Source organism: Papaver somniferum, chromosome 9 (assembly GCF_003573695.1).
Source record: "Papaver somniferum cultivar HN1 chromosome 9, ASM357369v1, whole genome shotgun sequence".
NCBI classification, from domain to species: domain Eukaryota; kingdom Viridiplantae; phylum Streptophyta; class Magnoliopsida; order Ranunculales; family Papaveraceae; genus Papaver; species Papaver somniferum.
Window position 1 is genome coordinate 195,258,583 of NC_039366.1, and position 18,775 is coordinate 195,277,357.

Below are 18,775 nucleotides of genomic sequence, written 5' to 3' on the forward strand. Positions count from 1 at the left end.
GAAGAGAAGAAGAGTCGCTGCATGTTTCGGGATTTAACCCTGACACGCCATTACAAATGGCGTGCGGACTGGTCAACGAAGTCAATACGCCATTCCTAATGGCGCGTGCTCTTATTTCAATGATACACCATTTCTAATGGCGTGCCGCGCCAATTCTAAAGGCGTTCCAGTGCCGAATCCTGAGTTACCACTGCGGCTAGGCAAAGCGTTTTGCTGATGTGGTTCCAGGATTCAGCTTGAATCCTGGAGGACCGTTAGACCCAGTCTTAGTTTCACTTAGGCTTGTAATAACCATAAATAGAATAGAAGGTCTGAGATATGGTGAGAGCCAACAGTAAGACTGCAGCCAACAGGGAGACGAGAGCCCATGGGTTCTGGAAGTAGGTGTGGCTGAGGTTCGCACGCCACTCATGCCACTTATTCCTGCAGTATTCATCCAGCTGTGTCTGCACTACTTTCACTAGCCAGCTCTCTGGGTCGGGCGTCACATCTTTCGTCAATTCATTAAACAGCTTCGCCACTGCCTTGTCGCTTCCGATCGCACTTTGCAACACCCCGCTAGACCTCAGGATTTTAACATCGTCCGGGGAATCAATGATAGTGTCCATGAAAAACACGTATGACGTGATCTCGTTCCCTGCTCCTGCGTGGAAACGCTCGAACGCCATCATGTTGAGTAACGTTGATTCTGTGGTGTCGTCGATGACCACTACCGGGAGTCTCAGCGTGTGACCTTTGAACCATATGTCAGTCAGGTTGCAAGTTTCAGTACTTTTCTTGAACTTGATTCGGGACTCATGAAGATTCATTGCTGACCTTACGATGTCCTCCCCACTTCTAGTAGTACATGACATCATGGGACGTTTCGCCTTTGCATGATCACCGGAATTTACATTTTTGGTGATAGAGGAGGCACCTACTGGTTGGTTTTCATGCATACATATCGTCAAAAGGCTCTTCCTGTAGAGGTCCAGTGCGTGCAAACTTGGACCCATTTTTTGCGGATTATGATTTGAATGACCTTTACAGAAGTTCAATATAATCATGTTCAAATGCTCTTCGATATCCTCCTGCACAGTTCACGTATATTTTCAAAATAAGCTCTAATTTGGTACTACCTCTGTTTCAGGAAAAGTGATATATATATTTTTTCAGTTGCTTAAAAATAGGTCAAACCGAAAAAATGAAAGTATCATTTTTCCTATATATATATATATATATATATATATATATATATATAGCGAGCGCTAAAATAATCAGACGAGAATGCCATGCATATTAATTGATTAGGGGAAAAAGTGATTTGTGATCATGCAACCTGGGTTTTGGCGGGGAGAACAGCACCAAGCAGGGTCTTAAGAAGCAGCATGGGGAGTTGGTTTTCAAGCATCAGCATGTCTCTCCTTATGTAAGACAAGAAATATAGCTTTCCGTGACGGCTGAAGATAGGGTCATTGTCAGCATAGTAGCATTCATCAACCGAGCCGAGAAAAGCCGAGGATGCCGGTACTGCTTTATCACCGTCAGACACCAACAACCACTGCAAAATCTCAAGCATGAAACACCCATCAAATATCATCAGCTTCAAGAAGCCATCATGGTCATGGAGCCACTTGTCGCCTAGGGACTCATAAGAATCCATTAGCCGTTGTAGTACAGGCAATACTTCGACACGATCCAGCTGTTGCCGTATGCCGCTGGTGGTGACGAGCGAGTCGGTAAGTGTTTGGAGTGTTACATTGAATCTTCGCAGGAAATGGCCTAGGACACGGTGCTTATGAGGATCCATCTTCAAATGGTCATTCTTGCCGTGATGGTAAGGCCCGAAGGAGACTGTGTGAGGAAGGTAAGCTGCGGATTTCTTCACGCTATCGTTATTTTGAGAAGTACCAACACCTGTAGTCATAGCTTCCGGTAACTTGTAGGTGCAAGGCTTGCTCCATTGCGCCTTCTGCAACTCTGTATCCAAAACAGTAACATCGACAGGCCAATTCATCATCGACAATGATTTCTTGGTTATATATATACTTTGGTATCTATCTAGCTGCGTACAGTCGAGTAGTACTTCTTTCTTTGATCTAGCTACTAGCTATATAGTGTATAGGCTACTGTGCATTTGATATGACAGTACTTCCAAAGTTGAGTTCTATTTTTGTTCTTTTCTTTTTCTTTCTTTTGCAAGGGGTACGTATATAATCTAATTAGCAGACCTTTTATAGTTTTATAACCACAATTTTCCATTGATGCAAGATGATTATCATAAGATATTAAGACTGACATCATGTTTCTCTTTGCGGATCCGACTGAAATCACCTGACTCAAGATGTTTGTTCTTTGAGTCAGATCTGATTCAACTGACTCAAAAATATGAGTCAGTGGCTTGTTCCCGTGAGTCGAGGGCATTTTATTACCTGACTCGAACAGGTCCGCGTCAGGGGTTAGGTCAAAGGCATGTCGCGAATCAGATCTGACTCAAAATAAAAAAACAAACGGTCGTCGATCGGATCCAGACGCTGAGTCGGCAAAAACAAACACCCTGTGAAAGAAGTACGTAAATTTGATTTTTTTTTTAAGCTAGATTAACATTCATGTGCATGTACCTCATTGTCCTTTGTAGCCTTTCCTGAAATGATTGAAAAGTAGTTGCAGGCATTGGATTGAATATAATTCCATGCTTATAATATTAGCAACTGCTACGCTTTAATCAGGACTGGAGATAAAAAGATAAACAGAATAGTAAAAGCAAAAGAAACACCAACAGCTAGCAAATAAGAAACAAAAACACAAATCGAGCAAAAAAAATTGTGAGAACTACCAGACATAGAAAGAGATGCCAATTGTGAAGTTCACTGTTTGGCTGGAGAATATCAAACAAACTTTGGCCTTAAATTTTGGGGTCACATGACAAATTCGAGGATCGGAATTTCCTGTCGATCTGACCCAGCTGATAATAAAATTGTACTGAGCTACTTAAATCACTTCTCTTGATTCCACCCAAAATTCAGATTACAAAATCGTCATTAAAACAGTAGAACAAATTATTTTCAAACTTTAAAATGTTTGATCACACCATCCACATTGAAAGATTAGTACGTTTGAATGATAAACCCATAGGAAACGAGAAAAGGGCTCTTCCTGAACATCACATTGTGACATTGTAGCTCTGCAGAAAAAGAAAACAAATTTGTTCAGTTCGTGTCTCAGAAACGTACTGAAAAGATGAAATGGAATCACTATCGGAACCCCGTTAGTTTAGTCAAAGAGACAGTGTTAAACCTTGATTTTTTAAGTACAGGATTTGAAACAAATAACTGGCCTGTTGAAAAAGAACAATGCAAGGAAAAGCGTTTTGAAGCATATAAAAAGTCTACCTTCACCCTTCTCAGTAGATCTTTTGCTCTGCCGTCACTATTAGGCTGCACATAATAAAAGGAAAGCATTACAGATAACAACTGTTAGCCAATGTTTTGGCTCAAGGCTTACAAAAGAGTGAATAATCAATCTAAAGAAAGGACACGGACATTTAAAACGTAAGGATTTTATCCAAGTAAAAGTTAAGAAACCAAATCAGGAAGCCGCTTACTTCATTGTTTATATGGGGCACCCAAAAGAGAAGCTTTCCGGTATAAGTCATGAGCTGAATGTCTATTAGAGTAATGCAGCTCGATCTAAGGTCCACAAAGTCAATTAAACAGTTCCCACTTCCCACAACATAAGTGAAACAACAAGAGACAGTGTGAAAACAATTGAACCAGGAAGCTTGAACAGCATCCATCCCTCCGGGTGTGTTTCTTGAACTTACATGAAAAGGCTTTACAAGCCAAACCTCATGCTTCACAACTTTATTTACCCGGTTGACACAGCGGAAAAAAAAAGGTCAGGTAAGATATTGAGCAACTCTTCTAACTTTTAGTCTGATTTCTTATCTACAGCACTTACATCATGCCAATTTATTGGCTACATTAGAAAATTAAAAACATGACATTAACACTGTACTGAGTTCTGTAACTCCTAGTTTCCTGTAGAAGATAACTCTAGATTGCAACTTCAAAATAAGAAGCTTCTACACTAAGACTAACTTCATATAAAAACAAAACTCAAATTTAACTATGTTTTTAATATACCAAACTGGTTATAAGTCAGCAGGGTACAATTCCCCTTTTTTCAAAGTCGGAAATTTCGAAGCTTTTGGAGGTCCAACAGAATGAGTCAAACTCCACCTAAAGCTTATAAACAAAGAGATGCAGAGCCAACAACTCCTTTGACTGCTGAAGAAGCAAAAAGATAGATATCCAGATGTAGTGATACAGAGATTAAGATAACTCAGGTCAAAACATGAAGCAGTACTAGTAAGAGGTATACAGTGTGACAAGATAATAGGCTCGTTCTCTAGCTTTTTATCATTGCAATATGCTGATCCAAACCCATCTGACAGATGTCAGCCAGTCAAAAACAACAGAAAAAACAAGGGTTGATTGAGAAACATGTGGAATGTTAACATCCTGTTAAACTTTGTTCCAAGGTTTTAAAAGTCCTTTTCACCAATCATGCTCCCTGTGGGCTCGCAACAATTAGCTTGTCCTTTGAATATGTACAAGAATGGTAGATTATATTTCTGATGTTTACCTACTAAACTATCAACAATCCTATCCAATAGGACAGGTTTAAGAGATAAAAGTATAAGGACTTTAAATCAGTAGTTCTTTGATCCAAGAAGTAACAGAATAACTCAAGGAAAAAGATATCAGCACCATTCAAGGCTACATAATTCGGGAATCAGCCAACTCCTCCTGATCATTCTGATCCATTAATTGACCATATCTACACCAAGTTGCGAAAATGTCATAGCAAATAATAAAACAGAGTCATCGAAGGAAAACATTCAAACAGACACTACACCCCTGTCATTACTGTGACACCATTCAGACGAGCTATTTCGGAAACTATTCACCTAATAGCCTTCCAAATTTCGATAAAATATTCACCGACCACTCTAAATTTAGACAAGTCACCATCTATTAGCAAAATATATCCATACTCAGCATCCCCAGTATGTTATATTCACATTTATCACCTTCATAACACCTAGGCAACAATGAATCAGGCACAAACAAAAATATACTTAGCATCATTGTCGTAGGAGATATGAATACAAAACTTACTTGTGCAATGTGCATCCTTCCGGATGCCCAAAACCATCATAACATATTCAGACTGAATTTTAAGGAGATTCCACAACTCATGCTCTTGAGTGCATTCCTCCCATTTGCTCCTTGCTATCTTGTACTTCTCGTCTAGGGTCATTAACGACCTGACAGAAATTATGAAATTTTCAATACGAGTGTTTCATGACATTAATCTATCTGCATATAGAAAACAACAGATAAATCTGTATTAACACAATCATTCTTACTTGTTGATGTCTGGATTTGAAGATTCAGAATTTGAAGAACGCTCTCCTTCTATTACTGTTGCAGAATCTCCTTCTCCTCTTGCCGCCAAAATAGAGAACTTACTAATCTGCAGTGGCTTGAGAGAGCAAGAAAGACAGAGGGTATCTAGTAAAGTACGAAAAATAGCAAGTCTTGCACTTATGCAACAACCCCGGTGAGAATTAGAAACTTGGTGACCAATTTAGAAAAAATAGGACTCAAAGAAAGACTTTAATAAACAACTTCATTAATTGATTCAAATGCAACTGAACATCAAAAACATTATTGAGACTGTCATGATACCATCTCCTCTCACATTTTGCAACAATTTCTTCTTCGCAAAAAATAACTGCAGGATTTCTCAATCTAATGCAAAATAGAACACATTCTCGAAAATAACAGGAAAAAGAATATCGACTCTGCCTAAACCATGGATAAAATTTCAGTCATAATATAACTGGGAGAATAAGATCAGTAAGCTGAGTAGGTATCACCAGCAGCACCAGGAAAGATGGTTCTGTAGATAGAAACTGCAATAGGAAGTAGGCCCACAAGAGCGAGCTGAAGCTGTTCCGAGCTGCTTGTTCTAACTGTGATTTGCCCACTGAGCTTGTTGTTCAAACCAACACGTACAGACACCTTTGAACTCCGCCCAACAGAAATTTGGGACTGGAAGTTACCTCCAACTGCAAGATCACCTCTCCACTTCATCAGGGAGAGACCCAAAGTTGACTGGTCTTGCCCAATTGGAAAGTCCTTCTCCTTAAGGCGGACTTCCAAATTTGCTCCATATGCTGCTTCACCTTGTGACCGAACAGTTCCTGTGCTTCCCACCAAACTAAGGCGTTTTCCAATAGCAATCTGATCCTCAACTTTGAGCCCCGTTGTCACAGTCTCACCTAAAAATGTTATGGCTACCCCAGCAGCTGTTTTATTCTTCTTAAAGTTTTTGAACTTGGTTTCCCCCCTGACAATGTAGCCAAGCTGCTTCCCTATAGTTTGGATGTCAAATCCTGCTAGGGTTGATCCACTTTCCCCGTACTTGGCAGCAACTGATGAATCCAAATGGATGTTGAACTCTTTTTTGTCCTTTGTGATTTGAACAGCAACCACTCCAGGGAACTTACTCATAATTGCATGACTTTGTTCGAGGCTGACTCCATCATATCCACAATCATGATCCCATCCGTGATTGTCTAAAACAGGCCTTGCCAAAAGTTGTGATGTTGGCTCCAAAAATCGGTATCTGTAAGCGGGATTGTCTCCATCAAAGGAAGGTGGCAAAACCATATCAGGTAATGCAACCGGCACTGCTGCTGGACCATCGTTCTCTTGATCGGCATCTTCTCCCATAAAACCTCCTCCTGCTACAGGAGTATCCTTTCCCTTCTTCATTTCCCGCATTCTTTTAAGCTCCTCTCTCAATTGTTTCTTTTGAAGTAGCTTCACCCGATAATCATACTCATCAAAGTATGCTTTCCTCTGCTCCTTACTGAGCTTGGCAATCTGAGATTTTCTCAAAGGCTTAAATGGTGGAAGCTGGTCATACTCGTCCTCTTCCTCTTCTTGGTCAGAGTCTGACATATCTCCCAACTCAATATCAGAATCACCATTGTCAATACCTTGGTCGGATGCAAGTTTGGGGTGAGCTCGAGACTGCAACATTGTGGACAGCAAGTACGGCAGAGGTGGAGCACGCACACGGAAGCCAAAGAGTTTACGGTGATCGAATGGGTCTTGCGGTTTGGATAAGGAACTTGCCTCTGATAAAATCTTCATAGAGTAACACAAAAGTAATAACTGAGGTTTCCATGTTTGCCCATTCGGAAGAACTTGCTGGCCTTCTCTGTTTGTTCTACATGAAGGGTGATTTTCAACTAGAGATACAGGATTCATCAAGCTTGGATTCATCATACGTAGATCTCCAACAGCTTGACCAACTGACTGCTGAACAATATGGGATCGCTGGCCAACATATGTGTCGTAACTTAAGGGATGTCCACTTGGTCCATCTGGTGGCGCAGAAGCAGCATGGGTTAGGGTAACAATGGCACTCCTCCATATAGCCGACCCGAGTGTAGCAGTAATTGACCTCAATAATGGCATATCATTAAGATCTCTGGTTTGGGTATCCAATCGATCAACATAGAGGAGAATATCCAGAGGGTTTTTCTTGGTCAACTTCTTTACAGAAGCTAAGACCTTCTGATTGAAAGCTTGTTCCATAACGGAAGATCTTAGACCTGGTGTGTCATAGACCCGAATTGTAACTCCATCTACTTTTCCAACAATCTCTTTAACTTCAGTAGTACCAGGTTCAAATGGATCAATATGAGACTTCTTTTCACCAAATATGGAATTTATAGTTGCACTTTTACCCACCCCTGTTTTCCCGAGAACCAGGATGTTCAATGAGAAATCTAGATCATCCTTGCCCTCAGCTTCAAGCTCTGCTGCAGTCCTCCTAGCAGCATCAAGGCTAAACGATTGACTGGTTTGCCTCCCTGCAGCAAGGAGCAGGCGGTATAGAACCTGAGCAGCTATGGATTCTTCAGGAGATTGCCCTAATCTCTGAACAAGCCTCAAGAACTTCACTCTTATTTGCTGTATCTTCTCCAGCTTCTTCTTTTCTTCCTCACTTAATTCATTCTCTGGTTCTCCTCCAGCTGTGAGATCTGAGGGGGAGAAAAGATTTGGACGAGTTGCCCTGGGAGCAGGTTTCAGAGACCTCATAGAAGAACCTAATCCAGCCGGACGTTCAATGGAGAATAGCCGAGAACCATCTGGTGCAGTGATTGTGACATTCCCTCCATCTGATCCCGCACCAGTAGCTGCTTTGAGAAGAGCAGCCAACGCAGCAGAATCAAACAGCTCCTTCCCATCTCCGTCCTCGTCAGTATCCACCTCTTCATCTGAATCCATAACAACCTGTCCGTCAATTCTTTGAAAAGAGTCTTGAGAATTATCCCCACCTGAGTGAGAACCTGATGCTCTCTCCAACTCCTTCATGATCTGTTCAGCAGTTTCAGAACCATCAAACATTATACCTTTGTTTCCCTCATCTGAAGCAGAATCTTCATCTTCTTCAGTGAAATTTGGTTCAGGTTCTACTTCATCTTCACTTTCTTGCTTGCCATCTAATGCTAAAACTGATTTTGGTACTGCAGATTCAGTTGCTTCGGTATCACCTGAAATCGCATTTTCCAATTCAACAGCTCTATCTTTAGATTGCGCAGGTACAGTGACAGTATCCCCAGACTGAGTCTCAGTCAAGCCATTTACTCCAATGTCGGCTTTAGAGTCATCGAGCACATGTTCGTCCGGCTTGGCTCTTGCACCAGCTTCAGGCTCAGACTTATGTTCTTCTGGAACCCTAGAAACACTTCCATCGATGCCTCCAGCACTTTTCTCGTCGTCATCATCTTTCTCGTTTTCTCCTGCATCAGTTTTAAGTTGTCACTGCATCGTTCTAAAGTTTCAAATAAATCTGTTACAAACTGAAGATCTTGTTCTACATTACCTGTTTCTAGACTACTTTGGGCATCGGCAATTGCAACAGGTTCTTCAACAACCACTGCTGCTGCTTCGGATTCAACACCATTATTAAGATGTTTCCCTTCTGTAGCTGAGCTGGATTCCACGGGGACAGGAATAGAGTCCACAATCTGAGTCTCGGTCAAAGTATTTACTCCATTTCCAGATATAGGTTCAACAGCTTCATCAACCACAAGCTCATCAAGCTTGGCTCCTGAAACAGTTTCAGCCTCGGGCTTAAGTTCCTCTGGAACCTTGGGAACAATTTCATTGATGCCTCTGACACTCTTTTCGTTGTCATCATCTTTTTCCTTTTCCCCTGCATCAGTTTTTCATTTGTCACTTTATTGTTCTAGAGTTCAGCAATAGAATTATTTGTGACTGAAAGTTTTGTTGTACACTACCTTTTTCTAGACTACTCTGAGCATCAGCAATTGCAACGATAATATCTTCAACCAACTTCGGTTCAACAGGTTTTTCAACAAACACTGGTGCTGGTTCAGATTGAATACCCGACATAACATCTTTGTCAACCAAAATCTCAACAATTTTGGGCTCAGATCCAATACCATTATCTAAATGCTTCAACTCTGAAACTGAACCGGATTCGACAGGTGCAACGATAGAGTCCACAATCTGAGTCTCAGTCAAGCCATTTACTAGGACACTGGCTTTAGATTCAACTCCATCAGCACCTTTATCGACTACACGTTCCTCTGGCTTGGCTAGTGAACCAGCTTCCGTCTCAGGCTTAAGTTCCTCTGGAACGATAGAAGTGCTTCCATGGACGCCTTCAGCAATCTTTTCGGCATCATCATCTTTCTCCTTCTCTCCTGCATCAGTTTTAATTCATCACTATATAATTCTAAAGTTTCAACAATAAAATTTGTTACAAAAAAGAAAAACAGCTCAAACATACCACTTTCTAGACCACTTGGAGCATCAGCAATTGCACCAGCAGTATCTTCGACCAACTTTGGTTCAACAAGTTCTTCAACAACCACTGCTGCTTTTTCGGGTTGACTACCCAAACTAACATCTTTGTCAACCAAAATCTCGACAATTTTAGGCTCAGAAACTTTCTCATTTTCCACAACTTCATCAACAGTCTTTTCCAACTCCACCAGAATCGGCTGTTTCGTTTCAACATTAGAATCCTCAGCATTTGACGCATTTATATCTTGAACTTCTACAGGAAAGACAGACTTTACTAACTCTTCAACACCGCTTTGGTTATCCCCACTATCTGCTCCTACACTTTCTTGAGCCGGTACGTCAGAAACCCCATTTTCTCTCACTTCTAGAGAATCTTTAGTTTCGGTAACCAATTCCGGAACATCGATTTTCTTCTCCACTGCCACCACATCTTTAGATTCCTTCACTTCCTCCTCGGGTGGAGAAACATCAACTTCGTCGGATTTAGTGTCTTTGAGCAACGTATCTTCTGTCATAACCACTGAGGACTCTATAGGAGCCGCCTCAGTGACAACAGGAACAATCATTTCCACAGAACTCGAAACCACTTCCTCGGGTGAGATATTCTCTTCAGCAACCTTAGTCTTCTCAATGACACTTGGAACCATAGCAATACTAGAAACCTCAGAATCAACCTTATCAACAATATCGGGAACAACATCGTCTTCACCAGAAACCAATGCTTTTGGTATCATCGATGACTCAACCGAAGGAATTTTAACAGAAGTCACTACATTAGAAACATCGGATAACCCTTCATCCTCATCTAAACCACTAACAAAACCCTCATCATCCTCATCGTCATCACCAGATAACAAAGCTTTAGGTGGAACAAATACCTTGTCATCAATCAACGAAGAAGAAGGAGAAGCAACAAAAACAGGCTGTGGGGCTACAAAAGGAACAATCTTTTCTGTACCCAATAACATATCTAGGGTTTTTTCATCTGGGTCTGCAAGAAAATTTCTATCAGAAGAAGTAATTCCAAATTCATCTTCTCCACTCAGAAAACCTTCTTCTTCATCATCAGAAGAAGAAAGAACAATATCACTATCACTATCAACAAAACCAATATTTGCTACTTTAAGACTAGTATTGGTACCATTGATTTTAATAGGAGTTTGATTATTATCAACATCAGAATCAAATGATAAAGGAGCTCTAATTGGTAAAGCAGCAACAGAAGAAGAAGAAGATATACCTGATGATGTATTTTTCAATTGTGATAAAGATTCTTCCTTTACATCTTCTTCTTCAGAAGGGGGGTTTAATTGAGTAGTAGATAGAGAAACAGGATTATCCATTGAAGAAGAGGGGGTTTAGGGTTTATTCTTCTTCTTCTGTGTTTCTCCTATCTATCTATCTATCTGTTTGGTGTTCTCTGTTTGTATATCTCTCGTGAGGATTAGAGATGGGGTTGTCAGTTCTGGGCGGAGAAGTAGAGCCACACAGCAACGAAGCCAGAGGAGGCTCTTCGATAAGGTTTCTTCTTGTTGTTCTCTAGTACTGTAAATAACTATATACGAAAAGAATGTGCAATTTCTTTTTACTGCGAGAAGTGAATTTCGATTCGAAAATGATTGATACACTCCCGAGAATGCACCGAAGAATGCACCGATTGATACAAACGGTGGCCCCCACTTCTGACCCTTACCAATCTTGATGCAAATAACGCTGGATCTCTACGGTCTATCCCCTCTCGGTACAAATCGAAGTGGGAAACTTCGGTGCATGTATCATTTCCCATTTCGATTGGACTTCCTATGAGCCCAAAAATGACATGGGAGCGGCATGTTATTAGCAGCAGTAGGTTTTATTATTTCATTCATTTTCATATGTTCAGGTTTATTTGGATCATTTACCCTCTTGTACCTTCAGGGCTCTGCAGCTTTTGTAAGGTTTTCCTTCTTGATTAGTATCATTATCTTTGCTGATCAAAAAGAAAAAGGTTTATTTGACGGTAGTTGGCAAAGTTGTTGTGAATATAATTATAATAAATAGCACAATGGTATTCTGTGAAACTTATTCTTTATGCTATGTTCAATTAAACTTATTCTTTATGTTAGCAATTTTTTTTATCGGTAAAATAAAAATTGATTCATCGAAAAGAGACGGTATAAAAAGTATAAAAAGTTTATACCACCCTGTCCAAACAAGAAAAGAAAGTGAAAAAGAAACGAAGAACTTAGTGTACGCCCACATAATAAGTGCAGAGCAAAGAAAGGGTTATTTTGTGTTTGATACTTATGCTTTGTCCAAAGTTAATTTTTGGTCTAATATTTGTCCAGCTTTGTGTTTGGTACCTGGAAGTGGCATCGACTATTTTTGACCAAACTTTAACTTTTAGTGAAAAAATTATATTGAGATTACAAATGTACCTCCAAGGTGGGCCTATAATCCAACGGATTCGACGAAACCATTTGAAATGATGAGGGTTCCCAAGTTCACCATAATCTTTTCGATATCAACCTATAAATCTGATACCTTGTGTGATCGTCTATGGATAAAGTCGAGACAATACAACAACAAGGTAAACACTTGATACTAGTTATGGTATAAAAGCGATTTACTATAGGATTAATATCAAGTGCCTTGGATTAACTTACTAGGGTACGTACTTTTAATTATAATAAAACAATTATAATTGCGGAAAGTAAAAGTAAATCACACAACAAGATTTTGTTAACGGGGAAACCGCAAATGCAAGAAAAATCCTAGTCCAGTTTTGTATACTCTCATAATTAAGCCGCTATACAAAGAATAAATCCAACTTGTATAGTTGAGACCAAGTAATCTACCCCTAGTTACTTAGTTCCCTCAGTATTTCTGCGCCTATAACCTCCTGGACAACGCACGTGAATCCCAAGATAGAAACCACTATCTTGAGTTGTTTTACCGATGTAAAGTCTTCAGTACTCAACTCCTTTTGATTTAACAAATAAACTCGTTTATCGGGTTTAGATTAATCTGAAATAATCAGATCTAGATTCACAAGCTATCAGATTCGGATATTGAAGAATACCACCAAATGATGGTTGCCAGATCTACATGACTAGTTAACCAAATCTATCAAAGATAAATAAGATCTTAGTCGGATCCCAGCCGATCAAGAATTTGCACACATATCACAGGATACGAAACAAATAAGAAAAATCTTCTTGTCTTCAAATCTTCAATTATCTTCAATTGTACCTGCACACAAAACTTGATTCCACTTATGATCGATCACGCATAGAATGGAGTTTGTTAACAATGGATGATCACAAGTTGTCTTCAGATCTAAAAACAGTTATGAAGATTCCGTCGATCCTTTGATCTAGTTTGAGTGACCTTATATCAGAATAGAATGTTCTCAAGAATAATCAAACTAGGTGCAATCAAAGGTTCAACAACTGTTAGTCTATCAAATCAATAACCGAAAACTAAAATAACAATGCAATTATTTAGTTTCCCACCAACGGTACTTTCTAGAGCTTCTTGATCCATAGAAGTCTTTAAACGAGCGGACGTAAGATATTTCGCCTAATTAGGTTATTCTCCTCTTCAGAATAGTATTACAAGTAATACTATTAGTCGGCTCCACCAGAAACAACAAAGATAAAGTTTTCCTGGCTAAGGAAAGTTTGCAAGAAGAACAAACTTCATTTTATAGACCAAGGATGTTTGGACAACAATGAAATTCCAAAACCGAAAGATTCTCGAGATATGCAATGAAGTACTACCTGATTTTGGTTTTCATATTTCCAATTAATATCTAACATGTAATTCAGGAATCTCTCTTAGAAAATATCTAATATTAGTGTAGCACTTGACTAATATAGTTTTTCTAGAGATATGTTTTAATTGCTGGAAAATTAAAACAGATAAATTCGAAAACTTAATTAAAAGATTCTCCAATATTTCGGTTTGGGGTCACCTTGGGTATCAAAGAATATCTATGAACAATCAATGATAAGAATTATGCACATGTTCAAATTATGTCAACGTCTTGAACTATTATATCTAGCAAATGAAAATGCGGGGGTACCAAAATACACCATCAACTTTTTCTTAGGTAACTTAATGAATCTCAATCAGGAATTATATGAAGAGTTTATATCTCTTTCTCTCACAATCAATATGTAAACGGAGATAAGTCTGTGAACATGATTATACCACGAGAGTTCTTGGACGATTCCAAAGATCAATATCCAAGGTCAATCAAGTCGCATCTAACAATTACGATGGACGTATCTACTTTAATTGATTTACGTATAACCTGTTATATTGTAATTATAAAGATAACCAATATAATGCGGAAAAAGAAATAACACGGACACCAGAAATTTTGTTAACGAGGAAACTGCAAATGCAAAAAAAAAAAATGGGACCTTGTCCAGATTTGGAAACCAAATTGTATTAAGCCGCTACAGACTCTAGACTACTATCAAAACTTCGGACTGGAATGTAGTTGAGATCGAATCCACCGTCACAATAAATCAGTTACAGTCACGCTCCTTACGCCTCTTGAATCTCGCAAAACTATGTGCAATTGATTCCCTTAGCAGACGTCCTTTACAACTTAAGAGTTTATTTTGTTTTGAACTCAACTGAAGATTTTAAACCAATCTGCCTCCCACAGATAAGCATATATGTGACTCTGTTTTGATCAAAGATCAAGGTGAGATAGGAAATCGTCTGCACTAGACAAATTCTAGCAAACCTCAAAATATGGTACTTACGACTCCCTAATAGCATCCTAGATTATTATTCACCTCACAAGTAATTCCTAATCCGATCACAAAGTCTAAGACGAATAAACTTTGTGATTTCTATCTATCTCACCTGATCGGAGTGAGACTCAACCATCAATAGCAAGATCAGGATACACGAACTATCAAGATAAAGATATTTCGACCTAACTTCAAGAATCCCTAAGAGAATTCTTTTTAGTCGCTAAACCTAAAAAGGTTTAAAGGAGAGGACGACTCTAGTTTACAACGAGGACACACAAGATTAATGTCGGGGATTCAAGGATCCCAGTTGATTGAGGTTCTCCTTATATAGACTTACAAGATCAAAGTTGCTTTAGATTTAAGATAAGGTAGCTTTGGAATCAAGCAACCAATATTCATGTTAGATGAAAACTCGACTTGAGATTAACATAACATAATATACACTCTGGTTAGGATAAACCATGACCGAACCGTATACAATGACTTGTTCATGAAAGGTTAGCCGAAACTAGCCAAACGAACTATAAGCTTAACCATTTTCATATAACACTTAAGACTTTAATCTTGAGTCACAACCATAGGTTATAATGTAATCAAGTATGTCTGGATGTGTTTTTTAAAGAGTCGTTCAAATGTCGATTATCTCATCGAAATAATTCTGATGCATCTGAAAATATTAGACAAGGTAAGTATGTGTACTTACTTCCAATTCCTGAGTTATTTTGTCATGGTACATGTACCGGGTTTGTATACCCTTAAGACAAAACGAGTTTAGGAGTCCACATAACTTTTCCGGTATGCATACTAGGTATGTGTACCATCCTGAGTTCACGAGTCAACAAAACTTTTTGGGTTTGCATACTTGGTATGTGTACACGAACTATCAAGATAAAGATAGTCCGACCTAACTTCACGAATCCCTAAGCGAAGTCTTTTTAGTCGCTAAACGTAAAAAGGTTTAAAGGAGGTGAAGACTCTAGTTTATAACTAGGACACACAAGAACAGTGTCGGGGATTCAAAGATCCCAGTTGATTGAAGTTCTCCTTATATATACTTTCAAGATCAAGGTTGCTTTAGATTTAAGCTAAGATAGCTTTGGAATCAAGCAATCAATATTCAGCGTTAGATGAAAACTCGACTTGAGATTAACATAACAGAATATATACTCTGGTTAGGATGAACCGTAACCGAACCATATACAATAACTTGTTCATGAAAGGTTAGCCGAAACTAGCCAGACGAGCTATAAGCTTAACCATTTTAATATAACACTTAAGACTTTAATCTTGAGTCACAACCATAGGTTATAATGTGATCAAGTATGTCTAGATGTGTTTTTTGAAGAGTCGTTCAAATGCCGATTATCTCATCGAAATAATTCTGATGCATCTGAAAGTATTCGACAGGGTAAGTATGTGTACTTACTTCCAGTTCCTGAGTTATTTTGTCATGGTACATGTACCGGGTTTGTATACCTTTAAGTCAAAACGAGTTTAAGAGTCCACGGAGCTTTTTCGGTATGCATACTAGGCATGTGTACCATCCTGAGTTCACAAGTCAACAGAACTTTTTGGGTTTGCATACTTGGTATGTGTACACGAACTATAAAGATAAAGATAGTCCGACCTACCTTCACGAATCCCTAAGCAAAATCTTTTTAGTCGCTAAACCTAAAAAGTTTTAAAGGAGAGGACGACTCTAGTTTACAACTAGGACACACAACAATAGTGCCAGGGATTCGAAGATCCTAGTTGATTGAGGTTCTCCTTATATATACTTTCAAGATCAAGGTTGCTTTAGATTTAAGCTAAGGTAGCTTTGGAATCAAGCAATCAGTATTCACTGTTAGATGAAAACTCGACTTGAGATTAACATAACAGAATATACACTCTGGTTAGGATGAACCATAGTCGAACCGTATATAATGACTTGTTCATGAAAGATTAGCCTAAACTAGCGAGACGAACCATAAGCTTAACCATTTTCATATAAAACCTAAGACTTTAATCTTGAGTCACAACCATAGGTTATAATGTGATCAAGTATATCTAGATGTGTTTTTTAGAGAGTCATTAATTATCTCATCGAAATAATTCTAATGCATCTGAAAATATTCAACAGGGTAAGTACGTGTACTTACTTTCAGTTCCTGAATTATTTTGTCATGGTACATGTACTGGGTTTGTATACCCTTAAGACAAAACGAGTTTAAGAGTCCACAAAACTTTTTCGGTATGCATACTAGGTATGTGTACCATTCTGAGTTCACGAGTCAACAAGACTTTTTGGGTTTGCATACTTGGTATGTGTAGTCGAACTATCAAGATAAAGATAGTCCGACCTAGCTTCACGAATCCCTAAGCAAAGTCTTTTTAGTCGCTAAACCTAAAAAGTTTTAAAGGAGAGGACGACTCTAGTTTACAACTAGGACACACAAGAATAGTGTCGGGGTTTCAAATATCCCAGTTGATTGAGGTTCTCCTTATATATACTTTCAAGATCAAGGTTGCTTTAGATTTAAGCTAAGGTAGATTTGGAATCAAGCAATCACTATTCCTTGTTAAATGAAAACTCGACTTGAGATTAACATAACATAATATGTACTCTACCGTAACCGAACCGTATACAATTAATTGTTCATGAAAGGTTAGCCGAAATTAGCCAGACGAACTATAAGCTTAAGCATTTTCATATAACACTTAAGACTTTAATCTTTAGTTACAACCACAGGTTATAATGTCAAGTATGTCTAGATGTGTTTTTTAGCGAGTCGTTAATTATCTCATCGAAATAATTCTAATGTATCTGAAAGTATTCTACAGGGTAAGTACGTGTACTTACTTCCAATTCCTGAGTTATTTTGTCATGGTACATGTACCGAGTTTGTATACCCTTAAGACAAAACGAGTTTAGGAGTCCACATAACTTTTTCGATATGCATACTAGGTATGTGTACTATCCTGAGTTCACGAGTCAACAAAACCTTTTAGGTTTGCATATTTGGTATGTGTACACGATCTATCAAGATAAAGATAGTCCGACCTAGCTTCACGAATCTGTAAGCGAAGTCTTTTTAGTCGCTAAACGTAAAAAGGTTTAAAGGATGGGACGACTCTAGTTTACAACTAGGACACACAAGAATAGTGTCGGGGATTCAAAGATCCCAGTTGATTGAAGTTCTCCTTATATATACTTTCAAGATCAAGGTCGCTTTAGATTTAAGCTAAGGTAGCTTTGGAATCAAGCAATAAATATTCACCGTTAGGTGAAAACTCGACTTGAGATTAACATAACAGAATATACACTCTGGTTAGGATGAACCGTAACCGAACCGTATACAATGAATTGTTCATGAAAGGTTAGCCAAAACTATCCAGACGAGCTATACGCTTAACCATTTTAATAGAACACTTAAGACTTTAATCTTGAGTCACAACCATAGGTTATAATGTGATCAAGTATGTCTAGATGTGTTTTTTAAAGAGTCGTTCAAATGCCGATTATCGCATCGAAATTATTCTGATGCATCTGAAAGTATTCGACAGGGTAAGTACGTGTACTTTCTTCCAGTTCCTAAGTTATTTTGTCATGGTACATGTACCGGGTTTGTATACCCTTAAGACAAAACAATTTTAAGAGTCCATATAACTTTTTCGGTATGCAGACTAGGTATGTGTACCATCCTGAGTTCACGAGTCAATAGAAATTTTTGGGTTTGCATACTTGGTATGTGTACACGAACTATCAAGATAAATATAGTCCGACCTAGCTTCACGAATCCTTAAGCAAAGTCTTTTTAGTCGCTAAACGTAAAAAGGTTTAAAGGAGGTGACGACTCTAGTTTACAACTATGACACAAGAATATTGTTGGGGATTCGAAGATTCTAGTTGATTGAGGTTCTCCTTATATATACTTTCAAAATCAAGGTTGATTTAGATTTAAGCGAAGGTAGCTTTGGAATCAAGCAATCAGTATTCACCGTTAGATGAAAACTCGACTTCAGATTAACAAAACAGAATATACACTCTGGTTAGGATGAACCTTAACCGAACCGTATACAATGACTTCTTCATGAAAAGTTAGTCAAAACTAGCCAAACGAACTATAAGCATAACCA

At 38.7% G+C, this 18,775-nt stretch overlaps 2 protein-coding genes and 1 long non-coding RNA gene across 4 annotated transcripts; all 3 read right to left on the bottom strand.

Moving 5' to 3' along the window:
* Positions 1-213: 213 nt before the first annotated feature.
* On the bottom strand, positions 214-1,996 carry LOC113313053 (UPF0481 protein At3g47200-like). Its single transcript, XM_026561778.1, has 2 exons — positions 1,319-1,996; positions 214-1,070 (listed from the first exon to the last, which is right to left on the bottom strand). Exons 1-2 carry the CDS (start codon positions 1,994-1,996, stop codon positions 273-275), a joined length of 1,476 nt encoding a protein of 491 aa, XP_026417563.1. The 3' UTR covers positions 214-272.
* Positions 1,997-2,885: 889 nt separating this feature from the next.
* LOC113310306 lies at positions 2,886-5,568 on the bottom strand. Its single transcript, XR_003341067.1, has 3 exons — positions 5,414-5,568; positions 3,372-5,311; positions 2,886-3,163 (listed from the first exon to the last, which is right to left on the bottom strand). It is a non-coding gene; the product is annotated as an uncharacterized LOC113310306 (long non-coding RNA).
* A 76-nt stretch (positions 5,569-5,644) lies between these two features.
* Positions 5,645-11,428, bottom strand: LOC113310305 (translocase of chloroplast 159, chloroplastic-like). Of its 2 annotated transcripts, XM_026558926.1 has the most exons (5): positions 11,143-11,428; positions 9,886-10,893; positions 9,371-9,799; positions 8,953-9,285; positions 5,645-8,869 (listed from the first exon to the last, which is right to left on the bottom strand). In XM_026558926.1, the coding sequence occupies exons 1-5, from the start codon at positions 11,243-11,245 to the stop codon at positions 5,904-5,906; spliced, it is 4,839 nt and encodes a 1,612-aa protein (XP_026414711.1). In that variant the 5' UTR covers positions 11,246-11,428; the 3' UTR covers positions 5,645-5,903. The 2 variants fall into 2 exon arrangements, with proteins under 2 accessions (XP_026414711.1, XP_026414710.1); XM_026558925.1 differs by having other exon boundaries at positions 9,886-11,428.
* Positions 11,429-18,775: the final 7,347 nt, after the last annotated feature.

What these genes read in the sequence shown, in the direction of transcription:
- LOC113313053 (XM_026561778.1), bottom strand. Translation starts at nt 1,996, where the DNA reads ATGAATTGGCCTGTCGATGTTACTGTTTTGGATACAGAGTTGCAGAAG. An exon ending in TTCTCCCCGCCAAAACCCAG is followed by an intron (nt 1,071 to 1,318) that starts GTTGCATGATCA and finishes TGAACTGTGCAG; the next exon opens with GAGGATATCGAAGAGCATTT.
- LOC113310305 (XM_026558925.1), bottom strand. Translation starts at nt 11,245, where the DNA reads ATGGATAATCCTGTTTCTCTATCTACTACTCAATTAAACCCCCCTTCT. An exon ending in TCCAAGTGGTCTAGAAAGTG is followed by an intron (nt 9,800 to 9,885) that starts GTATGTTTGAGC and finishes AAACTGATGCAG; the next exon opens with GAGAGAAGGAGAAAGATGAT. An exon ending in TCAGAGTAGTCTAGAAAAAG is followed by an intron (nt 9,286 to 9,370) that starts GTAGTGTACAAC and finishes AAACTGATGCAG; the next exon opens with GGGAAAAGGAAAAAGATGAT.